At 39.4% G+C, this 20,670-nt stretch overlaps 1 protein-coding gene across 1 annotated transcript in view; it reads right to left on the bottom strand.

Annotated features, from left to right (window-relative positions):
* LOC119697541 overlaps window positions 1-20,670 on the bottom strand; it is a 177,535-nt gene that overhangs the window by 10,105 nt on the left and 146,760 nt on the right. Inside the window, exon 19 of the mRNA XM_038128415.1 lies at window positions 958-1,167. Within this exon, the coding sequence (XP_037984343.1) occupies window positions 958-1,167 (210 nt within the window). The remainder of the gene's footprint in view (window positions 1-957; window positions 1,168-20,670) is intronic.

Here is a 20,670-nt window from a genome sequence, read left to right as displayed (position 1 = left end):
TTGAGGACAGTTTCCTTTAAATTAAATTTTCTTTAAAAAGCCAAGTAGGGCAAAGACATTAAGAACAAAATCTTTAATGAAGAAAACAGCCTTTAACCATTAACCAAAGGAGTAGAAGCAATGTTTGCCTCATGCTGGAAAGACGTACTCAAACCTTCACCTTAGAAGTGCGCAGATGAAAACATGGTGTTTCATCATCACTTGTGCCAAGTTCTCTGTGATGATGCTCCCACTTCTTATCTGGGTAGGCAAGGTAATATTCTTTGACTCTACTTTCTCTTAAATGCCAATCTTTTTTTAAGAGTCTCTCAACACAAGACCAAAGGCAAAAAGGAAATGTTCTTCTTCAAAGCACTTAGAACAAAAATGGCAAAGCAATGAACAAAATGCAGCCCATGAAACAAGTAATGGGTGATACATCTCTTTAATAACATCCTGTATTGTGTTTTAATGCACAAGCTGCTGAAATGCTGACAACATCCAAGATTCAATCTAAAACATACAAGATGCCAGCAGGTAATCTAACTGTGCCTTAGCTCTGTGTATCTGAGTACAAACTAAGTGAATGACCATACTCGTTGTAATAGCTGCCTGTTAAATGTGCACAGTTCTTACCTTGTATATTTATATATATAATAATTCCTGTGCAGAATGACCTTATGTGGTTCTAAGTGATATATATTTATAAATAATCTCTATGTGTGTATTTTCAATGTATATCTTACATAATTGCCTTTAAATGGCTCTATAAACAATCCAAAATTGCTACTTTGCACTGCAAAAGCATTAACTCATTGATTATACACTTCTGTATAGGAGTGAGGTCTTCCTACGGCTTTCAGTGTGTATTTCAGTCAGGGTCAGGCATGGCCTATTTTCCTCTTTTGACTGTGCCTAGCTCTGAAATGCACCACTTTGCCTTCAAAATCTGGCAGCGAGGAGCTTGCTCGGACCTACCTCAATGATAGCCCCATCAGGCAGCCTGAGGAAGCGCCTATAGAGCTCCTGGAAGCCGCTGAGGTGAACCGTGTAGACACAGATGAGAACAGTGGTGCTACCTTCCCAGCTGGCTGCAGAGTGAGGGATTTCATCCTGGCGCTGGAGGTCACAGCTGGAGACACCAGGCTGGCTGGCGTGGTCCTTCCAGATGTAATCAGACACTGCCACCTAGTGAAAGACAGCCCCCCCGCCCCCCGGACACACACACACACAGAGGCCCCCCACCCCCCACCAAAGGAACATATTTAATTAACTTCTGGCAAGAGCTTAACCGATTTAAAATGATTTTACAATAAATCTGCAAAGCCTGTACCATATGCAGCGCTTGCACACAGTTCTCTACTACATATTTTTTTATGACATAGATCTAAATAGAGGAGATAGACAAATCCCCAGTGTATATTCTATAAAGTTAATTCTGCACAGATGAAGCTGTAATTGACTCCTGTATTAACCAAAAGTAGGGAGATCAAGCAGGGTAGGTTAAACAATAAAATGGCAATGCTGATTAAAAAAAAAAAAAAGCTTCCCAAGAATTTTGTGAGCAAGTGTTTGTATTTCTCTCTCTTTCAGAAGCCTTTGCTCCTGTACCCACAAGCACTTTTAGTCTCTGATCTCTGTATTATATTAAAATAACCTTGTGCTGCTAACTGAATTGTAGATGAGGCAGAGTAAATTAGGTGTATTTTAGGGCATTGTGTAAAGCTCGTTTATTAACAGTTACCTAGCTTCCTTGTTTGCTCTAAACATGTTTGCTTTGGTAGGTTTTGTATCTCCCTACATCAGTCAGAATTTCCATTTAGCATTTTTCATGTTAATTCTTTACACAAGCTGAGCAGAATTCAAGACCTCAGACAGATCATGGCACAAGGCTTAAGCACCCTTTATCCTTAACTAGAAATGATGATGAGAAGCATTATTTTTATACTTTCCCTGAAGTGCAAACATAAGCTTTTTAACCCTCACTTTTGCAAGACCTTTTCGTCATTCATTTTCTCCCATGAGATGCTGCTCCTGTTTGTGGAAGGAAGGGACTGGGGATATTGCTACTTCCTTACAATACATCAGCATGCTCTTCCCTAACCCTTCTATTTAATGTAGACAAAATACCACTTTTGCTGGCCTAACACATGCTTTTTCTTTCAATACTGTGTATTACACTGGCAGAAATGATTGGAACTTACTCACAAAGCTAGCTTAAGGAAAGCTCTCATTTCTGCATAGTCTTGCTTTTAGTTTTTGCTGAAATGAAGAGGTCAAATTCTTACAAGAGACTGCAAAAACCAGATACAAATTTTTCCCCTCACTTGGGAAAAGTTAGATTTAGCTCAGTTTGCTTGTGTTCCAGTTCACATTTCCTCAGCTGTTCTTATGCATTACGAGGAATCCCATAACTAGCACAGTGTGCCAATGCCACGATCCTGACGTGCATGCTGCTATTATGAGATACTGCCTTAGGAGAGGATTTGTTTTAGGTGAATTAAGAAAGCAAGAACACATATAGAAAATCATCTCCAATTCTTTTCTAGGAACAACAGAATAGGATACTTCATTTTAGCACCAGCTTCCATTTACACCAGCCCTAATAAAATTTTTGCATTTTAAAAAAAGGAAAGGTCATCTGAAATTCAAGGTAAAATAAGGACAGTCTGAATTTTCCACACCAAAGTCTCTGGGGTTCAAAGGCTTTCATTCAGGACAATACATTAGAACCATACAGCAGCCATAAGGACAGGACAAGGCCTGTATTTTCTTCTGTCTAACACACAAGACACATCCCTGCATTACACAGTGCTCCATAAGAATTAATGTGGCCAGTGGTTTCAAGAAAGCAGGACGGCAACTTCCATTGGTACCGTGTGAGCACAGAGGAGCAGCTCCAACAGCTGCCACACCACAGCCCCTGCAGCGTTTACCCTCCTCTCTCATCCCAGTGTCTCACTACCAGAACTTCTAACCTGTCCAATTCATGAGGACCAAGGCTTTCCTGGCCTTGTGTCTCCTCCCTCATCTATGGCTTCAGGTAAGATAAATGGTTGGGAGACCCAGCTCAGAACCTCAGTCTACAGGAAACACAGCAAACAGAATGATTTCTTTTTCAATTCTCCTTTTATGCTAGATGCATTTTTCCCTGCATTGCTAGCTTCTTTTCTTCAAAATTTTCTTTCCTCTTGAATCAGTCCCGTGCTTTCCCATGCTTCTTGTCTGACCTTCATCTTATCTCTCTTTGACTGAATCTGCTTGTTCTTTTCTTGTGTTTGTCCCTATCAGCTGGCAGAGGGCTTATTTACTGTGTGTTTTGCAAGCCATGGATATGAACACCACATCTTTCTTTTCAGCTCTGTTTGAGCTGTGAAGTCTGGGGGCAAAAATATGCATTCTGTACTTAACCAGCACAGGGGAGAGCATGGACTTTCCACTACTTTCACACAAATAAATTATCACCTATTTTTTCAATCAGTGCCAGATCTGAGTGTAATTTACAACACGCAGTTACTGTGAGGAAGCCAAAGCCATGTTACTCAAACCTTTGTGACTGAACAAACCTTCACCTTGCCAGGGCAAAGACCTTCTTTGGAAGTTCTTGACTCTGGGTGCCATTCCCAGGGGAATGGCATATCCATATGGGACCAGGTATGGCATCAGAAGTCTCTGTCTTCCTCCCCAAGAGTAGACAGTTCTGCAGGATAGTGGGAGTAAATAAACTCATCTGATCTGTTGTCACATTTCAAGATCTGGTGAACTACCTCTGAGGACATTGATGTGACTAGCCAAAAGAACATGAGAACATGACAATATTGTCCTGCATGTCCTCCTCCCATCCCCAATGCCCTGTCCCACCCAAAAAAGACCCCCAAAAGCACAGACTGATCATCCGACAACTGAAAGAGAAAAGGCACTGCCAAAACTGATGGTGCTGTGGTGAGTTGCATAGCCTTGGTCTGGGGTGGGCACTAGAAAGGAAGGAAAGAGGACCCATCGCTGGAGTGTCACTCATTAATTCTTCCTCAAAGTCACCTGGTAGTGTGAGCTTGCCTGAAGGCAGACTCTTCAATATGTGGACGAATATAACATTTGAATACCACTTCCAGGAAGGGGAAGCAGCTCTGTTTGTGGCTGTGGATTTAAAGACCCCAGTGCACAAGCATTTCCATTCCCTCCTTGCTAGCACCATCTGAAAGTATTTGGCAGACAGATGTCCACTGCCTTGAAACTCTCAAAACACATTTCTGTGAAGTGATAGGTCACTAGAGAGCTGCTGTAGCCTACATAACCTGAAGTAAGCTCCAAAAGTAAACTGTACTGTCATCTGAAATTTCTATCATTAAGTTAATCAAAAATGTCCATTCATTTCTACAGGAATACAATATGAGTTAATAAATCCACCGAGACAGGCTAGTCAAGAGACTGTGCATATAGGACATGTCAGAGAAACTGAAGTTAGCAATGATCTAGATTCACAAGGGCTGACAAGAAACCACAAAGTGCCAGAGCAATGTACAGTAATCCTTAAATGAAATTCATCTTTCAGCAGAAAAACACATTAAGGATGGTAATTCAATGATAAAAGAGGCAGGCCAGAACAGGTTCAAATGCTGAATATTTCACAACATAACTTAATTAAAGCGGGACTGTGAGGCTGTTAATCGTTTTATAATAGTTCAGCTTGAAATGAGGTCTGATGTGCATGCCCTTATAGTTTATTTGTTTATATTATTATAATCATAAAATGTTATGTCGACCTAATGCAAATGTACACTTTTCACTAGCCTTTATTATGTTGGCAGGTTTTTCTCCTTTTGGTCCTCCTATTTTTGTGCAAGTATGAGAAGGGAAAAACTGGGAGGAAGGGTCATGAATTTAGGTCAGATCAGATGATTCAGTAAGTCTCATGTGGGTTTAAGTCTTATTAATAATTTTAATACATTCTTCCTTGACAACAATTATTTCAATCACTGCTCCTTTAGCATACACCATGACGTAAAAATGCAGATTTTTAAAAGAGTGGAACACATTTCTCCTACAAAAAAAAGGTAAATTATGTCAACCCTTTGGAAATTACTGTGCATAACCTAGAAAAAAGACAAAAATACATTTTTAAGTACAAATACAAATGTATTTTGTTGTATAAATGTATTATGCCACACCAAGTGTAGAGAAATACGTTATTGAAGTACAACACATTTTAAACACAAATATGTTTTGATAAATGTATATTTATAAATATATTAGGCAACTGAGGTGCAGCCAATTAATATTACCAATGTTTCCTAGGTCAGGGTACAGAAAATGCCATGCTAGTGTGTAAAGGTACTATGATGTTTTCTATTGTTTGACAGCTTCTATGAAAGAAGAAAGGAAAGAATATTTCCTCAGATTTTCTGAGCTGCAGTGAGAATGAGAGGAAGACTGACTTCTAGTGTCTTAAAAAAAAGACACCAGCATGAAAAAAGCTCTCTTAAAAAGTTGAGAATTATATGTGTGTCCAAACACTTGATTATGATTAGTACTGATTCTTGACTGTTTGCAGCAGCATTATTATTAGCAATGTCATGTGACAGGCTCATGCATTGCAAAATTTATAAAAAAACCTGTTTGAAAACAGCATTCAAAGAAAATGCATAAAATGAGTAAAATGGACCAAATCTACCAATTGAGAATGGGTGGAACTGAATGCTGGTCATGACAAATAATTAGCAAAAGTTACAAGCTGTTAACTTTCGTCAAAAGGGAATAAAAGTGTTGAAATGATAGGGGAAAAAAAAGACATCAAAAGTCGAGGGTGCTGTATTTACTTCAAGTAACTTTCATAAACATGGTAAATGCATTTTCTGTGGTAAGAGTTGTAAATATGGGAATTGCTGTCCTGGAGGCAATCTTTGTTAAACCAGCGTAGCTTTACAATTAAAAAAACAAAAGCTGGCTAGTGCTAACCTCTGAGGGAAGCACAGCACCCCTTAAGCATTACAAACCCTATTTCTGACAAACTGTTGCAAAAAATCTTGCCAGCAACTCTGGTAAAAGAAGAATTTACATGGAAATATCTAAAAACATCCTTCCTGTCTGTGTCAAAGGCACCTTGGTGGTGTCCAGGTTCCAGTGAGGTTGTCACTGGACCTCGGTCAGAATCAGATGCGACAGCGAGGAAAGTTTCCAAGCCTCTGTAGGAAGAATGGGGCACTTTACGAGTCATGAAAATCAACTCAGTTTGAATAAATCGTGAAATTGGAGAAATGTCAAGCAAAAGCAGACAAGAAAAGCTATTAGGATTGCCAAAAATGATACCACCACGAGAAAGCCATACCAAGGCCCCTCATGTTTAACCCTTACGCGCACGAAGCACTCACACACATTTATGTGAGTGCAGCGCTCTTTGGTGGGGCGGCAGCATGTGCTCTTGTTCCTGGGGCAATAACGACGCACGTGAGCGTCTCATGTTAGCAAAGGCCTCTGTGGGCTCCTGGTAACTCTGCAGAGAGATACCTTGTTTCTAGATCATCCTATTTATCAACATAATGGACCAGCATAAGGGACCAGTAGTATCCAGGAATTGTTTGTTTCAGTCAAATTATGAATGCCTGAAGCATTGTTGTTACAGTCTTCCCTGATTTATTTAACAAACAGACATGGACACACTAAATGGTGAAAAAAAGGCATATACAGAGAATAACCTCTTTGTAAATGACTAAGGAGAAATCCCAGAATAGATTTATGGAAAGCTGCTTAGCACCATAGCACTAGGAAACAGCAGCGGGTCTTTTTGTTTCTGATTTGCAATAGCATCCTATTTATGGATATGACCAGTGAACAGCAATGCAGATCTTTTCTAGGGAATGATTTTCATCTCCTGCTTTTGAATATTACAAAGTGTAGCCACATATTCTTTAGCTACACTGCGCACTTGTTGTGTAGTCTGCTGCTCACCATCCCATTTTTTCAGATTTAAATCTTTCGTGGTTTTAAGTGCCCACACTTCAGTCACCCATTAAAAAAATACAAATGTAGAAATACTCTCTTCCAAACAATAATAAATCTGGGGGGAAAAAAGTCATCTCAAGAATTAATTCAAGGAAAACTGATATTCAATGCAGCAAAAACCTTAGTGAGTAAAAATTAAAGGCCACAGCTTTCTTGCATTTCCTTGTGCATAGCAGTGTCTTTGTCCATTGATTTGCCCTAAGGAAAAGAGATAAAATACATTCCCTTCCTACTCCAAAGAATCCTGCTATATTCTGAGCCCAGAGTGAGTTTAGTTCAGACGGGCAAGAGAAATCTCTCTCCATGCCTCATTTCCCAAATTTTACAAGGGATGCTGGAATCAGTTACTTAAGAAAGCATCTTCAGTAACTTCAGACAGACAGGATTTTATATACAAAAGTGTTTAGGAAAAGTTATTTTCCCTGTGGAAGTCAGGATTTTAATGCATACAAGGGCATATCTGTGTAAATAAGAGTGTCTGCTATTCATTATCTGCTCATCAACATTTGTTATTCATTACTCATGTGTTTACAAATGTAATGCAGTCAGAAAGCAGAAATAATACTATATGACTTTGGTGACCAAAAATACACCAGAAACAACAAATAGTAAATAGAACCACAGAGCAGTTCATCTTATGGGATAAAGTTTACCCACAGAAGACATTCTGTGAAAAATTTGTGAAAATAACCCTGACAGATCTGTAAGTAACAATGCAGTTTGAAACCAATATGTAAACAGAAAACAAAAGAGCTAAGTTTGTCAATTAATTTATTAGCAATGAGCATTTTATTTTTACTGTTTGGAACTGATTAAATGCAGAGAAAATATAGTTAAAAGAAACAAGACCGTGTTCACAGATTTCATTCAATTTGTCCAAGACCTTGTGCATTCAAGATGTGTGTCTAGGAATGAAACTGGCTTTTATTCACCTGTTACTTACATCAGATGGACAGATCTTTTCCTGGTAGCAAAATAACATTTTTAAAATTGTGTCACTACATAGACAGTAAATCAGCTGAGAACTTAAAATACATTGGACTAGTGGCTTCTAATTGCATCTTCTTCAGCCTCAGAAAATTTCCTCCTGTGCAGGCAGTGGCATAATGTATCCTTGCACTAGTGGGGATGAGCAATTGTGCTCTTGTGGAAGGTGCCTTTTGAATTTTAATTTATATTTTCCTTTTTTTTTAATTCAAACAATAGCAAAATTGCTGTAAAGGTTTACTAAGTACCAAAATGTTCCTAGTTTTCCTGTTTAGATCTAGCTTTCTTTTGAAGCAGATGGAAGGAGGCTAGGAAAATGAAAGTGAAACAAAGATTAGAACACTTTTAGTAAAACATATGTGAACATCTGTGAAGGGTGGTTGTCCTCTTAGAGAAATACTGTAATTTTGCTCTGATCTTTCAGTAACCCTAATAAATACACTGACTGCTCCAGCACAGATGTTAATTATTAGCAAACATTTACCTCAGAAGTATCTAGAATCTCTCACTCACACTGCAGTCCCATTGCTTCAGCACTGTAGGGACAGGTAGAAATGGTCTGCTTGCAGAACAAGGAGTTAGCAGCCTGTGTTGAGATCAGAGGACATTTATGTGGCTACTTGCTTTAACTGCCCATAAATTATCTGATTTTCCAGATAATCACCAGCAATCAGATGCTTTCTTGCAGATATCACTGCAGAAATAGGCCACGGAGGAAGAACTGAAAATAAAGGTTTCACAAACACATCCCTGGCAAGGTGTTTGTGAAAGAGTAGTGGAAGGGTCTGACATATTTTTGTAAGCTGTGGTGCTAAAGTAAATGCTGGTTTCATTATTGAAAAGAAGGGAAGGAAGAAAATTAAGATGGCAGAGGTTTGGGTATTCCTTTGTGATTAAGATCGACACTCACCATTCCCATGTCATCCCCTCTGCCTTCTTCACTCCAAGGATGTTTTTTTCTGCCTCCATAGGGCCAGCATCCCAATTGCAAGCTCATCAGAAACTAAACCCAAACTGCCTCAGTTGCTAAGGTATTTCTTTGTCAGCGTACTCCTTCTTTTTCCTGTGCCAGGGTTTTGATTTTGAGTCTTGCAACCAGTTTAACTGTGCCTGGAATTGATGTTTCTCTAGAAATATTGGAATGGAAATCCACTGTAGCAAGTAGAGACAAAGAGTTAAAGGCTCAGGGAAGTTTGCATGAGCATCCAAGAGGGTATGCAAACCAGTTGGGTCTGCCACACTTGCAAAAGTAACTTGCAAGATCAGGCTGTCTCCCAAAGCTCTCTGAGTGTGCCAGGAGCCTCACAGCAATGCCTTCTTTCTTGCTTCAGTTAAGAAACCAGATAGTAAGAATTCTTCTCACAATAATATTTTCCACTTGTAGCACACTATTGCAAAAACGGCCCCTTTGTGGTATTTCAGCAGTTTTGTCTTCAGTTCAAGCAGGAACCATGAAATATACAAAAAATTAATTTACAAACAAAGCAAAAATGACTGCTAGGAACCCTAAGAAATAGTTTGTGGGACAGCTTAAAGTTTTGTGCAAGGGTGTGGCGTGATTTTATGGATGCAAGACAGATTCTGTTCGCATTTGATTTTACCTTAACTAGTTTATTTTTTCTGAATTAAAAGTTACTGTCTGAGATCTCCAGAAACAATTGTATGGTATTACTGAATTTGATGTGCTTGGTTTGTAGAAAAATGGTTTAGTCTACTGTGACCAATTGTCTATTAAAATAAAGCTTATTATTAATGGAGTATACTCCTATATCCTTTATTTTTTCCTTCTCAGAAGATAGCAGAGTTCAGCATCCGATAAACATGTAAATTGCTTTTTTCTTTTCACATAGGACAGATTTCAACTTCTGAACCAGCAGTCAACAAAGATTCCCCCAGCTGCTAGGGGAAAAAAAAAAAAGTAAGTATTTGTGAAGAAAGGCATAATAAGATCAGAGGGAAGCCTGTCATAAAAATGCACATTGCATAATACATGATGGATCAGTTCTATTATTTAACTTTTGCATAGATATAACAATACAGATATATGCTAACCATCATAGTCAGCATTAATTTACAGTGGGAAAAATAATTAGAATCTCACTTTTTCTGAAGAATGGAGTGAAAATGTAAACAATGCTTCCCTCCAGGCAAGTGCTTTATCAACTTGACAGGTGCATTTGAATTTCCATGGGTGGGGGACATAATAGGTTATTTATGTGTCATTTTAATAGAAAGGCCCAACCATCAAGATGGACAGGAGACTTTATCAGTACTGCTGTTTGCAACTAATCCACCAATTTAATACCCCATGAAAATACCTGCAACAAAACCTGGACATTTTTCTTTTCCACTCCATTATAGGCAAATCAATATGGGTGCTATTCATCTCAAATCTTTGGCTCAGCAGGTGCCCACTACACGGAGCTCCTCACAACACTGGTGCACTGGCACAGCCACATAAACATAGACCCTTTGACTTCTGGTGCCATCAGTGGCCCACAATAGGATCACAACAGTGCACTTGGATCACTAGTTTGCCCTTACATAGAAGTAAACAACAAAAAAATAATTTTTTTAAAGCACTTTTTTTTTTCTTGATTTGGTTTGGTTTTGAGAAGAAAACCAGTCACACCTTCTTGTGCATTAACTCTGATAAATGCCTTTTTTTGTTCTGTGTAGGGCTGTGACATTGAGTGACACAATGCCCCAGTGTGACCCAGGGTAAATTTGGTGTCCATGCTGCAATTTCTTCTTCCTCTTCCCTCCTTGATACTGTCATCTGTATGAGCACAGGGTCCCCCTGTACTTATGTACAGAGCTATTGCTGCCACATTTTTAACACACAGCATATGCTGATAGCCCTCCAGTCCTTCACATCTGTGTGTGTGTGCACGGTCAGAATCAGCCTGATCCACACCAGGAAAAAAGTATTTTCTGTTAAGGAATCCTTAAAAAAACCCAACCATTTTTGTGAGCTGAAGGTTTCCATTATTGCAAGTCCATCGTCCTCTGTGTGCAAAAGTCCAGCTTGCAGATTCATGACCCAACAAGGTCTACATGGACTGCAAGACAGTCCCCAAGGAGCTTGAAAAAGTTTGAAATAGATCTAAGTAGCATAGAGGTAATGAGATCATCCACCCTTCCCATGTCCACTGAGAAGTGTGCTCTAGCTCTGTAGAGATAATTCTTTTCTAAGGCAGGTACAGCTCCAGAGATGTTTCAAGTATGTAACTGGAAGTATCATTACACCCCCCGGGTAATTCCTCAGACTAGCTACTCCTGAAATTTTTTGCAAAACCAAGCAATTCATAAGGACATAAATTTGATTAAAACCAGACCTGGGACATTTCCTATGCTCAGTCTTTCAGTCTGCAAAGCTCATGAATCCCTGTGGTTAATTAGGAAATATTACTCATAGTAAAATCCAGTTATAATAAAATGTATTTTGCCTGAACATAGCATCTTAATAAGTTTCAGAAATAGTCGTTCCCCCATTTTTCTCCCACAGCTTCCAGTTTGGTGACCATGTTTTCTGTAGGAGGACAATGCCACTTGTCCCACTTGCAGAGGAGGACTGCATACTGTCCTCTCTCCTGGGGGTCACTGGGGAGCTTACAGCAGTGAGGTTGTAGGCCAAATGAAATCCCCTGGGACAAGGGAAGGGAGCCCTAGGAAAGGCACAGTCTGGGAGGGCATAACTTGAGCCCTCAGTCCACAAGAGGAGGAGGTAATATCTCTTTCCAGCGTGAAAGCACCTTATAGTTCACTCACATATTACCACAAAAGGTATATCACAAGTTACAAATGGTAAAGTGGGTAAAAGAAACCCAAATAAACTAAGTTAGTCTCAACTGATATATTAAAAGGCAGCTAAGTCTGGGTAGAAGACCATAATAGCAAAGAGAACAAACTGCAGGATGCTGGGTTGACAAACCAAACAGATCTCGGAGTCTAAATTTTAACAAAGTTTTATACCAGAATCTATTTTTTGCTCTGCTTGGATAGCAACTCCTTCCACAAATCATGTAAGGAATGCAAGCAGTTCACCATCCTCATTACATCAGTCAGTAGATACGGAGCAGGAAGATGACTGTTTACTCCCTAATGATTTTGCTTCAATACTGATTGCTTAATATAGCACAGGTTTCTTATCCATTCACAGAACTAATGAAAAATGTTCTTATTTTACACTAGATTTTTGTTACGTAATGAAGACATAAAAAAATGTGAACATCAAAAGTTACTTTGGTGTGAGTAAAGCTGACTGAGTTTATCCTACATGGAATACAAAAAATAGCACCTATAACTGACACATTTACTTCCAAAAGGGCAAATTTTGAGAAAATTATTTGTAAAATTAAAAATAGATCTTTAAAAATATAGATCTGATGTCTTTTCACCATTTGTTCTAAGTAAATATCTCTTACAGTGAGATTTGCATCATATTGTATAAATCTTTAATTTCAGTGGAAAATAAATAGTATATCATAATTTAGATAATACACTGAAGTAATTTCATATTTCATTGAAAAATATGTTTTCTGCTTTGTGTGTGTGCTTGATTCACTGCATCTCTGATGCTTTTATGCTGATGTAGCTACTTTGATCAAGTAAAATTAGAGTAAGGGACAGCAGCATAGGAATTTATCACACCCACATATTTTCTGTTATTTAAGTGTAACCAGAACATTTCCGCATTGTCAAAGAAAAACATATCAATCCACAGAATGATAAGCACAGAAAAAATCAATCAAATCAGTGTATTACTCAAGAAGAAAAGGGGTAAGTGTACCCAAGAGTAGTGTAATGCCTTCTGAAGTTGGCAGAGTTAACAAAAATTTGGTTGATATTTTTCAAGGTGAAACCAAGAGCTGGTTTCTGGGTACTGAAATTACTTTAGACTGATTTAACTGTCCACCTCAGCTTTTTGGTACTTGTAGAAGTGTCAGTTTCCAATCAGAACGCCATTTCTCAGCTCTTTGCTAGTTCCTTTTCTCATTACATGGGATTGGGATCTCTTGTGGGAGGGAATGAACCCCATTCAAAGTAAAACAGAAAATACTCAACATATAACTCAACTCCAAGCACATTTTGATGGTTTGGTTTTACAGAAATATTTCCAAAAGGCTGTTGACTTCCAAAGTCTTAGTACATAGAAAATGGGGATGCTCCATCTTTTTCTCAAGCTGAAATATATTTTGAGAAAAAATAATGAGAAAAATATTTTGAGATGTTTTCTGGGAGTTAATTTGGAAAGGGGTATTTATTAATTATTTTTTTCTTTCATATTAAGGGCACATTTCCTGTCATTGCAAGAGGATCACCAGTCCTGTTTGACTCTGCTCTTATTTAAGTGGTTTCTAGCCAACTGTAACTTGCATTTCTAGTTAAGATTACAAATTAAAGATCAGGTTACGTTAGTATGCAATCACCCATCAAAAGCACTCTTCTGTTTGCCCAGACTATCGGCTTTCTTGAAGCAGGACCAGCTCCAGGCATAACTAAGGCAGGCAGATGCCTGGGACATGAGGTTTTCTTCTCCATCTCTTTTGCCTGCAGCAGTGCCCCAGCAGCCAGACTGATGCCTGCTACTGCAGCCAGGGAAGATACCCGAACTGGGCTGCTCCTCTAGAGACAGCAAGGCCAAAGGTAGCTTGGGAGTCTCCATCATATCTGTGATCAGCAGCAAAAACCTCCCTGTCCCTGTGCTGCAAAGTAGCCTTGGATTTGAGATTCTGTAGACAAGGACTGATGACAATAGGATTTGTTCTTCTGGATTTAGCTAGAAGCAGCCAAGTACTGTAGTGTCCTGTCAGGCAAAAGCCATTTCAATAGAATGCTAATTTGACTCGCAGAATTGGATCATGCGTGGCCCCTTGGAACTCAAGCTATCTTAATCACTAAAGTGTGATCTTTAATAACTAATTTCAGAATCCTGCTTCTATTTCCTGGGATAACACTAGTATTTGTGAAACAAACGGCCTCTCTAACTTCCAGCATAAATGGATTTCTATATACAGTAATTCATTGAAATAGAATGACTGGAAGAACTACTTTAATCTTCTCTGTCTTGAGATGTTGCAGTTCCATTTTCTAGACTTGTGTTTTCCTTGTAGTTTGTTCATACTTCACAGATATATTAGCACATAATATATAACTCTTTACTGATCCATTTATCCACCTGTAACTCTCAGAGACTATCTAACTATTTCCCTTCAAAGCTTTCATCTGCACATCAGTATCTTCTGCTTTTTGTACTCGGAAATATGACAGAAGAAAAACCATAGAATTACAGAATCACAGAACTATTTGGGTTGGAAGGGACCTTAAAGATTTTCTAGTTCTAGCCCCTCTTCCATGGGCAGGGACACCTTCCACTAGACCAGGTTTCTTAAAGCCCCATCCAACACAGCCCTGAACAGTTCCAGTGATGGGGCATCCACAAATTCTCTGGACAACCTGTGCCAGTCCTTCACCACCCTCACAGTAAAGAATTTCTACCTAAAATGCTCTCAAAAGAGCAGATAGCATCCAAGGTAGAAGCAACCCCAATTAGGTCCTGGTGCACCATGCAACCTCATGTTCTCACACTGTTGTTTGTTTGGGAATTTCAAGAGCAGTTGCTTATAGAGTCAGCCACTATGTGGCAAGAAAAAAAGAAACCAAAATAAACATTAGGCATTGTTACAGTCCAGTTGGTCTCAGGCAGGAGGGAAGACATGCAATGGGTTGAAACCTCAAAGATATTGTACAAGAAACTGCATCCAAACTGAGAGCTATATTATACAGCAGGAGGGTTTCAGGTGAACTGGAAAACTACAACTGCACAGCAGAGGAAAGATGCCTAAACTCAAATGTTTTGAGATCATTATTATCTTCAATGGTTTAAGTTTATTATTGCCAATATTTGACAGAAAGAAAAAAAAGAACATGCTTCTTTCATGACTAACTTTTATGCTGTTTTAATTCCACTTCTATACTGGTTACATGTGGGGAAAAAAAGGTACATATCATAAATTTGCTATAGATTTTATAGAGAGTTTAGGCAGCCTTAGATGCTCAGCTACCAAACAAATCACTTGATCTTTGTATCTTGTTCAGATAAAGGATTTAGGAGTGGCAAAGAATAAGGAAAAAAGCAATTGAAGTGGTATGAACAAACTATGTTGATTTAGAAACCAAGCCAAACAAAAGCCATTACAATAGAGTTTCAAAAAGTTATGTTTGCAATTTAAAATACCCATAGGGCAGATCTGACTTACATGACCAACACTTAATGTATAATACGTGATAAGATGACACATGCAGTTTTGAAACTTGGCAGTAATTCAGAAAAAGAATACTTTGCTGGCCATTAACAATTTCTGAGCAATGTATACATTTTTTATATGTCTGTAGTTGAGTTCCTGAGTGATTATAGTTATAACAGTGTCTTCTCATGTAATCTTAGGACACCAAAAGCTGCACAGCAAAATGAAAGTAAGGATTAATAAATGACCTCCCTCCTTGCTCATGCTAACGGTTCCCTAAATTCACATCCAGCATTTGCTTTCTGCTATTAAATGCAAATGTAGAGAAGCTGCCACAGATCTACAGGGTTACAAATGATGCAAGAGCTGGGCTTGCACTTAAGTTAAGGGCTATGAGGGGGGATGTGTGTGTGTGAGAGAGAGAGAGCAGGGAGGAGAAGCAGTATGAGCATTATACTGAAATATTTTAGCATGCTTTAATGCACCTAAATAGTCTCACACAAGGAACTCAAACTAAAATAGTAGAAACAATGAGCAACCATAGTTTAACGCTGGCAAAATTTAAATAATACATCAAAATTCAGGGTTGTTGGGTTTTATGTTTTTGTTTGTGGAGGGTTTTTTTGGAAAGGCATGTGTATTTTTCAGTGGAGCTGGTACTGACTTGCAGCTGTTTGATATTAGAGTCAAGACCTACCAGCCTTCAAACCTCACATTAGAAACAGACCTTTGGCCAAGTTGTGTCTTCATTTAGACCTTGGCAACCCTGCTTACATCAGTGGGGGTAATTTGACCTCTCATTTGAATAACGCAGTGTGGTGATATGGTTCTGGTTTGTATTTTCTGTGATTGTTTCAGTCTAAATGCAACAACTCCCTGGACTGTGTGCGAGATGAAAATGCCTTCCAGAGGTAACAGAGGCACAGATACAGGAATCATTTGTCTGATCTGACAAATCATGTGGCAGGCACAGGTCAGAGCACCTTGCCAGTCTGGCAACAAACATACCTGCTAGGGCCTCTCCTTGCACTGAAAGGATCAGAAAAGGTGCAGTGGGTGAAGGCAAAGCAGCAGGAACACAGAGCAGAAGGGATCAGCTTCCTGGCACAAGAGAATTATGTGCATGTATGTGATCTTTTGAATGAAGAAATGCCCCTTCCCTCTCTTCTCCAGACCCAGCCAAGTTCTAGAATAAGCAAAATTCGGCCCAGACTAGAGAAAAAAACTTTCAGTTGGAAGAACTACATTAGGACAGGATTAATGTCATAGTAAATATGCTTCAGCAATCCACTGAAGACATATCCTAGTTGATTGTATCATTATTTCTCTGAATTTAGGGAAGTTCTGAAAATGGTTGTTTGTACCCTGAAACAGCTTTTACTCCCTTATGAAAGAAAAAGAAAATGGAGTATTAGAATCCTTCAGGAAATAGGAAAAAGTCTTTGACCTTTGGTAACTTTCAACATCTCATGCTTAATACAGATATGAAAAACAAAACGTTATGGGGTTGCAAACATGAAAAAATACTGTGAGCTCTCTGTTTATTTTTTTTGGTTTGTTTATTCCGTAAAATATCTCCTTGCTCAATTGCAGTGATAATGATTCTCCAAAAATGTCTGGACTGAGAATCTGCATCCTAAGCTTTTAAGTTAGAATCTCTGCCTGGCTGCACATCAGTCAGAAAAACAAACAACAAACTCTAGTCATGATGATGCCACATCACCACAAAAACAGAATGAACATATTTGAACGACAGCATCTTTGTCTTATTTAAGAATTTTCATTAGGTTTCATTTAAACTGTTCAACCTTTCTTGTGCAGGCAGAAAAGAGGGTTGTTTTTTTTTTTCATGAAATTAAAGAAAAACAAAGCAAAACAATCTTTTAAAGCCAAAACACTTAGCTTAACCCATCTCTCAATCCTATTACACATTCAACAAATGGCAATAAGTAACCCTTACTGACCCAAGATGAGGCAGTATATGGCAGACCAAGCAGAGTTCCTCCATGGTTAGCCTAAAGGGCACTGTCAGGTTCAAAAATCATAAATCCCTGTCTCTGTGTACACTGCTCAAGCCTTTTCACACAGCTCTAGCATGCATTTAGGCCCAAGCTAGAGCTTTGTCGAGATATCAGTGCATATATGAGAGTCAGACCCCAGACCCTTACAACAGACACCACTACTTGCATCATCACCACTGAGAAAGCAAAGGTGTTTTTATTTTCTGGAAAATTTGACTCACTTATTTTCATGGCGTTTTGCATTCAGCTTGAGAATAAATAAAAATTCAACAGGCATTTATAGTTAATAATAATGATAGAAATATTGCCTCACTCCTGATTGCTTACCCTCACCAGTACCCCAGCATTCAGAGTGTAAACAGTGCAGAAGAATTTTGTGTTTACTAAAAGATTCCAGTATTTTGGTTTGGTTTTGAGGCTTTTTGTTTGTTATTTGCCATTTTTAGTGTTTTTCTCCCTCCTTGTTCCCCCAAAAGCCCATTCCATTTGCTTTTATTTTTCATCACAGGATACTCATTTGGAAGCTATCCAAAGGGTTGATTTTAAGTATTTAGTATCACATACAAATAAATTAACACCAATGAGACATTGAAATCAATGTAAAAACTGCTTTTGTAATGTCTAAAAGCTGTTTATAGCCTCTCAAGATGGATGTATATGACTGACATCAATCCTGGTCGATATGCGTGCTTTTCAGAGTGTAAGCAAGAGGAAATTGAGGGTAAAGACTCAAAAACAGTCATAATCTGTTGTCATATCATTCTCACTCATGCACGTATGTTTATACTTCTACTTGCAAGAACTGATCAAGAAAATATTTTGTGTACTTTACTATTGCTGGGCGTCCTTTTCTTTTAGTCACTCTGTACAGCATCTAACTGCATGTCTTGAGTTTCTTTGCAAGTGCCTCCATAGTCCAGGGTTCTCCAGCCATGAAGCATTCCATGTAGAGGGAGCCATGGTACCTTGGTCCCTGACCCAGCACAGCTAAGGATCTCCATCCTTAGATGAAGGGTGATGAAAAGTGATGAAAAGGGAGCATTTCAACCTGCTAGGAAGCTCTGCAATAGGTTCCTGCTCTCCCTATGCAGGCTAAAGCACCTTCTCAGTCACTGGCTGGACATCTGGTCAGTTTAAAGACATCACAAAAACTTGAAGTGCTTTGTATGCCTCTGCTACTGTGGGTGCTCAACATCCTTCAGATATTTGATTGTACATCTGTTTTCTTGGAAGAATGCATCTCAAATCCTAAAATTGTCCTCCTCTGCACACTCATGCTGAGCTGGCACCACCACAGTGGTCAGGACTCGCTTGTTCAAGTACAGAACAAAAAGGTTATCCTGGCCCCTACTTTTCACAGAGGTGGGGGACCAAGGGATGGCAGAAAGTCAGTCAAGCACAAGGAAGCCATGGTACCAAGAAAGAAGACTCTGGGTTGGCCAACCATGTCCTGAGGAGCATCAGGCATAGCATGGCCAGTCAAGGGAGAGGATTGTCCAGCTCTGCTCCACCCTGAGGTGGCCTCACCTGAAGTGCTGTGTTCACTTTCAGGCACTGCAATATAAGAAAGATATTAAGCTCTTAAAGAGCATCCAAAGGAGGGTGAGGAAGATGATGAAGAGCCTTGAGGGGAACCCATATGAGGGGCAGCTGAGGTCACTTGTTCTGTTCAGCCTGAAGAAGACTGAGGGGAGACATCATTTTGGTCTACAATTTCCTTACGAGGGGAAGAAGAGGGGCAGACACTGATCTCTTCTCTCTGGTGATCAGTTACAGGACCTGAAGGAATGGCCTGAAGTTGTGTCAGGAGAGATTTAGGCTGGATATTAGAAAAAGGTCCTTCACCCAAAGGGTGGTTGGGCACTGGAACAGGCTCCCCAGGAAAGTGGTCATAGCACCATGCCTGACAGAATTTAAGAAGATTTTGGACAGTGCTCTTGGGCACATGGTGTGACTCTTGGGGCTGTTCTGTGCAGGGTCAGGAGTTGGACTCTTTGATCCTTGTGGGTCACTTCCAAATCAGCATATTCTTTGATTCTATGATTTTGTGAAGTTTGGAGAGGAAGAAGACAAGAATGGATGGGGCTATGACAGAAAGAGCAGAGCTTTTGAAAAGGCACTTTAAAAGTCAGACATGTCAGATCTTTTCCCATTCCAAAGTTCTTTTTCTCTGTCACTGGAGCAAGCAATTTGGTGTGGTGGACACCACAGACTCAGCTATTCTGAAATGGGGGATGCTGACAGTACCAAGCAATAGAAGATCACCCCATTGAGAAGGGCATTGTGGCTGAACCAGGTTTGTGCAAATACATTGCTCCAATGCTGGCACTGCTGTTTGAAGGGAGAAGTGACCCACAGACGTCTGCTGCGTGCTGATGGAGATTCTGACTCCCTCATCCTGTGCGAGGGCCTGATGAAATAGGCGGGGCTTGTGTCAGTGTCACACCTACTTACTGAGCCAAAGGCACCCACAGCTGTCTGTAGCCCTGAAGGCCTGCATACATCCAATGGGTGCTGCCCAGACTTAAGCATGAGGTGGGATAACTTTTGCCTATAAACTATTTCCCATTAGTCCCAAATACTAACAATCACCTGAACCCCACAAACACCACTTGAAAAGACACTAGTTTGCAAACAGCAAATTAACTAACATCCTCCAAGTTGTTATTCAAGCTGCAGTACACACTGCTTCAAACAATGCCATTTATAAAGTGATAATGCAAGGAACTAGTCTATAAACCTTTCCCTAGCAGCAGGAGGGCTTGGGCTTCCAGGTTCACAAGCCTTCAGTATATTTGAAGCCCATCAGACTTTAGCAAAGAGGAAACAATCAAGGTAAAGAGAAGAGTAATCCTAAAAATCTTAACAAGGCACTATTGTGTATGGTTTTTTTCTCTGCATATATTGATTTTGAAAGAGACATAAACCAGCTTTCTACCTTTACTACATTATTTCCCACTTGTTAAATGGCAATGCATAGCCCAAGTGTGTTTCATAAGGTTAAAATAAGCATCCTTCTTTGTGAACTAGTGAAGTAAGGATCCAGTTGGCAGGCTTGCTCTTTCAGGCAAGACTCATTAATACAAAAGGGGGTTTATCTGAGAAAAGTCTAAAATGCGAGTTCTAAATGGGTAATCTCAGCTGCAAAAGAAAACAAGGCTGGGGAGGTTTTTGTGCCGTGACTGAGCTTAAGCTTCAAGCCTGCAGGCTAGTGCTACTCAGAGTGTTTCTGATGGGATAATTTTCTATGCAAAAAGACTGATTCATTGAAGAATTACTCATGTCATGGCCAATGTGCCAATTTCAATGGCCATTCATCTGACAGGCGCAACAACCCCTTCTGAAATGTTTTAAATGACCAGGTACAATTTTCCTATTTTTAAATAACCTTTCATGGTTACTCTAGCCAGACAAATGCCCTGCAAAACCAGATG

Source organism: Motacilla alba, chromosome 2 (genome assembly GCF_015832195.1).
Source record: "Motacilla alba alba isolate MOTALB_02 chromosome 2, Motacilla_alba_V1.0_pri, whole genome shotgun sequence".
NCBI classification, from domain to species: Eukaryota; Metazoa; Chordata; class Aves; order Passeriformes; family Motacillidae; genus Motacilla; species Motacilla alba.
The sequence above is the reverse complement of the archived record's forward strand: the minus strand, read 5'-3'. Positions and strand labels throughout refer to the sequence as shown.